Source organism: Anabrus simplex, chromosome 12 (genome assembly GCF_040414725.1).
Source record: "Anabrus simplex isolate iqAnaSimp1 chromosome 12, ASM4041472v1, whole genome shotgun sequence".
NCBI classification, from domain to species: domain Eukaryota; kingdom Metazoa; phylum Arthropoda; class Insecta; order Orthoptera; family Tettigoniidae; genus Anabrus; species Anabrus simplex.
The window spans coordinates 13,396,308-13,403,077 of record NC_090276.1 but is presented as its reverse complement, the minus strand read 5'-3'; the positions used below and the strand labels follow the sequence as shown (position 1 = coordinate 13,403,077).

General features: G+C 39.7%; 1 protein-coding gene across 2 annotated transcripts in view; it reads right to left on the bottom strand.

Annotated features, from left to right (window-relative positions):
* Positions 1-477: 477 nt before the first annotated feature.
* LOC136884505 (uncharacterized) overlaps positions 478-6,770 on the bottom strand; it is a 73,979-nt gene continuing 67,686 nt past the window's right edge. For both annotated transcript variants that reach the window (XM_067156722.2, XM_067156720.2), the window contains one exon: positions 478-2,492. In XM_067156722.2, the coding sequence (XP_067012823.1) occupies positions 2,080-2,492 (413 nt within the window). In that variant the 3' untranslated portion in view covers positions 478-2,079. The remainder of the gene's footprint in view (positions 2,493-6,770) is intronic.

Below are 6,770 nucleotides of genomic sequence, written 5' to 3'. Positions count from 1 at the left end.
GTTGTGTTTTTAATGTGCACAGGTTGATAACGGAATGTATTTGTCTTGAGTGCTGGGACTGACGTCATATCCGATCATATTGCAGCCAATGGAAATGTTATTGCGTGCTTCAGCAATAGAGAGTGGCGCGTGCTAAATTAAATTAGGTTATAAAAATAAACGTACTTCTGGGGCTGGTGGGTAGATCTTTGGATGTTGCAGTGAACACATCTCTCCTCTACAAAGTATTCCACATAAGATTTGTACTATTTCAAATCCATTGTAATGCTATAAAACTTAGGCTGCACATACTGAATTTCTACCAATGAAATAACTTTGGTTTTCATAGGAGAACTTGCACTGCACAAGCCTCCCAGGCAATTATGAAAAAAAAAAAAAAAAAAAGAAAAAAAAAGATTGTGAATTTCCACAGATTTGTTACTGGTTTGGGTCAAAGAAATTTGTATTTACTCTTGCAAATGGCTAATGCTGCTGGACTATGTTATAAACAATTTATTGTACTGAATTATTTACAGTTTTCAATATGAATATTATCAAAGTTATATAAATACAAAACAGCTTTTTCAAAATTTCCCTTCCTTAAATTATGGTGCGGGGATTATTCTATGGCGAGGATTACTTGCGTAAACGTGGTACTTGGCACAAGTCATCAGTTGATCAAGAGGTGCACATCCTGCAGGCAGTGATATCTGTCAATCTTACTTTTATTTCCTTTTACAATTAAATAAGTAATATAGTGTTGGATTGTTGCCTTGTATTCATACATGAGCACCACATCATTATATTATAAATACTGTACACTGCCACAGCCTTCACTGATAAGGAAGTGACTCCGACTGGAAAGTGAGAGCTGCTTTTATGTGCATTCCTGTAATATTATTTTTTCCAACATGGAAGAGAAGCCTTTAAAATGTCACATCTTTTCCTTAACATTTTTAGGTTCTTCAGCATTGATCTAATGTTGTTAACCACTTCCATTTACCACTGGTAATTTGTTTCTAAGGCTATTATTACTGTTGTTCTTTGGGTTTGTAATTTGTTTTTGATGACTGATGCTAAAAACGCCACATGCAACATGTAGTGATTGTTGTAATCGTATTGCTTCCATTAGTGTGTTAAGGACCTCCTCAAGTGGCACCATATAGTCACCCCGCATACCAGTTTCACCATTCTGAATTAACTATCAGCAAGTAGTAAATGTGGTACTACACTAAGTAGTATTTTAGGCTGAGTAGTTGTGTGAAGTAGTGTCCGCCACCAAAAATATTTAGAGTGGTAACCATAATGATGTAGAGTGCCACGACTTTTTGTTTACCCTTCAAAAATATACTTGTGTTCATGAAAATCACATCATCACGAAGGAGTCATGAGAACAGAATTACTTTGTTTTAATAGACATTCTGCATCCTATTACTCTTAGATGAAGGTTTACAGCCTGCTGACACTTACTGTTTGTCTTCTCAACAGCCTTCTAACATGACAGAGTACTGCCTCTAATTTTCATGGGTCATATGGATGTTGTCTCTTCAGACACAGTTCTGAGCATTCAGGGTTGTGTATTGAAAAGTTAGTTGTAGCTTCCTCCCTGGATCTGAATTTTCCTGATTGCACATCTGTATCACAATTCACTCTGCGAGTCATCAAATGCCTAACTAATTTACGGTTATTCAGGAACCGTTTCCCGCAGATCGTGCTGAGAAAATCATACTCTGCTTTGCATTTACTGTAAGTTTCACATGCATTTCACCCTTCCTTCATAGTTAAACAATTTTCATAAACATGAGTATATTACCTATGACACTATTGAACCTGAAATCTTAGGATCATGAGTCAATGCTCTCATAGCATACGAGGAGGTCTCTGGGGAAGTGGCCAAACTGTCTCTTTAGATGAAAATTTCATGGCCAGCAGTCGTGACTTTCACTTCAGTCACCTGCTTCATCTTCGGAATGAGACTCAGAACATCGTACTTTTCCGTTTATCCCCAACGCCGTATTGGTACTGTCTTGCTGGACAGCCAAGACATCCTCTTTTCAGACTCTACTTTTAAAGCTTTAACCAGAGTACTGCCTCTACTTTTCATGGGTCATATGGATGTCGTCTCTTCAGACACAGTTCTGAGCATTCAGGATTATGTATTGAAAAGTTAGTCATAGCTTCCTCCCTGGATCTGAATTTTCCTGACTGCACGTCTGTATCACAATTCACTTTGTGAGTCATCAGATGGCTAACTAATTTACGGTTATTCAGGAACTGTTTCCCACAGATCGTACAGAGACTGACGGGCTCCTCAGAATTCATCTCGGCAGAGTCATATTGCTGGAACATCTCGCCAGAGATACACAGGTGGAGCATGAACTGAGCTCTGGTGCCAAACTTTCTGGAGCACTGCCCGCAGTAGAAGTTCTGACAGATCTCCTTGTGCAAATGGGCAGCCAGTTCCTCGCTGGTGAAATAAGAGATGCAATGGTCACATCTGAGCAGTGAGCCACCTGAAAAAAAATAAAACAAGCATGGTACAGTCCATTCAAATTACAAACATCACCATGCAGTTTAGAAAAGGAAGAATGAAATATTTATCTGTACCGATGATGATGATGATGATGTTATGTCCCACTAATTATTCTTATTGGTTTTCGGGGACACCAAGGTGCCGGAATTTTGTTCCGCAGAAGTTCTTTTACGTGCCAGTAAATCTACCAACATGAGGCTAACATATATGAACACCTTCAAATACCACCATACTGTACTAGTTGTATTAATATCAAAGGAAACTAAGGTAGATTAGCCAGTTAATAATTTTTATGAGAATTTATTGATTATTCGTGTTCGAGTGATCTAATTGATGGATTATTCGTGCAATCTTAAAAGTTGAATATAAAAATAATTGTGCTGTAGTACGGTCAAACCTGCCCTAACGGATGCCTTTATTCAGAGAACACCTGCCTAAAGGGACATTTTCCCATGGAACCAAATTTCTTTTACGTAAGACACATGTTAAATAAGCTTCTTTTAAGTAGACACCTTGAATTCCAGACAGTGCCATTAGTCTCATCCACTTGTTTTGAGTGGACACTGTAGGTGTTCCAGAACACTTTATTAGAACAGGGCTGTCACCCTTTCCTTCAAAAACATTCTGCAGACATATGGGAATTCCTTTTCCTATTTTGAGTCCAAGGAAAAGAGAGAAAGAAACATAACATATTTCTCCGAATCCAAGATGATTTTTTTCCTCAGATTCTCATGTGAAAAATCAAGTGTCATCTTGCATTCGCGAACTAACAGTAATGACCACCACTGGCAGCAACCACTGTAACCATGCTGCTGCTTTTCATACACACCACTACGCACGCACGCGCATGAAACTCATTGACAATCAATGTCCGCCTTCTTAATATACGAGGGTAATCCCAAAAATAAGGTCTCCTATTTTTTTATAAATACAGAACTCTGTTCGTGTGGCTGTTGGTCACAATATTGTGAAGAGTGTTTCCCACGCTCGCATATAAACATGCGCACGCCACACTGAGCCACTCAGTCTTGGCTTGGCAGCTGTTGGATGTTACCGCCAAGTGCGAAGTGCGCGCAGTTATTCAGTTTTTGAATGCAAAACGTACTGAACCGACTGAAATGCATCGCCAATTGACAGAAGTGTATGGTGAGTCATGCGTGGATGTCAAAAATGTTCGCAAGTGGTGTAGAGAGTTTGCAGCCGGTTGGACTGAAATTCACGACGAACAAAGGAGCGAGAGACCGTCAATTTCTTTCGAGACAGTCGTGAAGGTTGAGAAAATCATGCGTGAAGATCGGCGGATCACCCTGGATGATCTCTGCACTTTGGTTCCTGAAGTTTCCCGAAGAGCTGCTCGCAGAATTTTAATGGAAAAGTTGAAATACCGGAAGGTGTGCACAAGATGGGTGCTACGTATGCTGACTGAAGACCACATGCGGCAACGAGTTGATTCTTCCCGCACATTTCTTCAACGCTTTGCAGCCGAACAGGACAACTTTTTGGACTCAACTGTCACGGGTGACGAAACCTGGGTGTTCCACTTTACGCCTGAGACCAAGCAACAATCACGCCAGTGGCGGCATCCCTCTTCGCCAAAGCCGCGGAAATTCAAGCAAACACAGTCTGCCAGTAAAGTCATGGCAACTGTGTTTTGAGATCAAAAAGGGGTATTGTTGTTCGGCTTTATGCCCACTGGGATAAAACACCAACAGGTACTGTGAGACCCTCAAAAAACTCAAGACGGGCAATTCAGTACCGGAGAAGAGGAATGTTGAACAACGGCGTAAACATTCTCCATGACAACACTCGCCCACACGTCGCCCAGCGAACCGTTGCTCTCCTGCAACAGTTTCAGTGGAACATCATCACCCACCCACCCACCCTATAGTCCCAACTTGGCGCTCAGTGACTATCACTTGTTCCCTAAGTTGAAAGAACATATGGCTGGAAAGCGATTCAGCACCAACGACAAGGTGAAAGATAAGGTTCACAACTTCCCTGAATAACATGGCGGCAAGCTGGTATGACATGGGCATATAAAAACTGTCACAGCGTCTACAAAAATGCATCGGCCAAAATGGTGATCATGTAGAAAAATAGCTAAAATGTTCAAGCTGTAAAATGATGTAAGCCATTGTAGAAATAAACAGTTCTATGTATTTATAAAAAAAATAGACCTTATTTTCGGGATTACCTTCGTACATCGCTAGCCATGGCAACATGTTGTACAATGCCTCTTTGTAACATCACTGGATATTGAGAAATAGAGAAGAGAGAATGAAATTCTATTAGCCTCTACAAAAACTTTTCTCAAATCCACAGAATGGCATCAAAACATGTGAGTCTTCGAATTCTTAGAACGGCCATGGCTACTCATTTGCAGAGTTATAACATGTCTACTGTACCTAACGCTTAGTAAGAACATTTTTGTGATGGATCACCATATTGTAAAGACACATGAAACAGGTATTGCCGCCAAATTTTCAATGGGTTCTCTTTGATATTATGATACCAACATTAAGTTACTTGTTATTAACACATACGCTGCTATTGTTACACTGTTGACATTAAGCGTGAGTGCATCACGAGTCACTGATGTCTCGTACCGTACTTTGCTGGTGTGCGTCACGAGGCACATGCGACTTGTCCTGCGGAAATAGTTCTGCGGGCTGACGGTGGATGGCAAGTTCTCACATTCCACAGCAGGAGGATCCACTAGCGCTCGGTTTAGTGGCAAAATGTAGGATGTTAAAAGGTTTTTTTTTCACCTATTCAATACATATAAATTTTATAATTTAGGAATTTATTGTAGATTCCACTTGAGACATGTTTCGCCCTTCATTGAGGGCATCATCAGTCAAAATATCACCTCAAGGTAAAAAATCAGGTAACTGGTTAGTAGTAGACATGTACAAATTAATACATATTATTAACAACATACAAAAATTAAGTATGGGAAATAGTTGCACAAAAGTGATGGTTGAACATGTAGGTTTATAGATGAAAAGTCAGCACCAATGCCTAAAATTAACATAGTAGAGTTCTGCAGTGGTGCTCTGGAGAAACAGTTGACGCAATCGTATGATAATAAAAAGTTAAAAATATTTACATTATACCAATTAAGGGAGAAAAGGTGTAGTGTTTGGCGTCAATGTTTGTAACCTAAAATTGATGTCAAAGGTTGGTAACTATACAGTATTTACATTGTTCTATTGAACAGTTGAGATAAAGTTTTAAAAAAATATTTACATTTAACATTCAGCGTAAATGTTTGTAAATAAAAACTAATGTCAATGGTTGGTAACTATATAGTAATTACATTATCTAATTGAATAGTTGAGAATTTACAATAATATACATATTTACACAAGAGCAGTTGGTGCGCAAGGATAAAAAAAAATTTTAGTACCAAGTGCGTCCTGATGTTTTAGAGGTTGGAAGAAGGAAATAGCATTGACATTTCAGAAATATGTAGAGCAGTTTATTTTAGTTAAAAATCACCAGGGGTAGGGAAAATTTCATAGCCAAATGAGGTTTTATAGGCATCAAAATGAAAGTTTTCCAGTTGCAGCGCCGAGATCGGGACGGAGACTGGTCAGTGTGGCTGGAGATTCATGGGTAATCCGTGCGTTTGAACGGCAACAATGGTGACAGTTAATAGTGGGTAATTGCTAATTAGGAAAAATGTTGCGGGATGAAACTTCCGCTTATTCTTTTAGTTGACTTCTGTAGCATCGATTGTGATGTGAAGATATCGGTGTGAAATGCCGGTGAGACAAAATGATATTGTTCCGTGGAATAAAGTAAGGCGGACTACGGGATGAAGTTGTTGTTCTTTACTGGTCTGGTGAGATAGAATAGAGTTGCTTGTGTTGTGGACTGCTGCGGAGAGATTAGAATGTATACGGCAACTGCAGAGTCAGAGCGAGCGTTAAAGCTGGGGTGAGGCATCTTCTTATTCTGACTGCGAAGAGGAGTCGTAGTGGCACGCCATATTTGTGCCGATGTGCACTGGGTTCCGGCGAGTTGTTGAAAGTTGTATTTTATGAAGTGGAAGTTATCTGTAATTGAGATGTTAATAGTATTAGTTGGTGTATAAGAAAGGTTATGGTAAGTAATGAAGAGTGAATGTTAAGTTACGTACCTGTTGTGTCGCTGAGAGGTAATTGTTGATGAGAATTGGTGGACTAAGAATGAGGCTCAGTCGGTAATACGCACATACGGTTAGCAATGGCGGCGGGAGGAGTGGAGAGCTTTG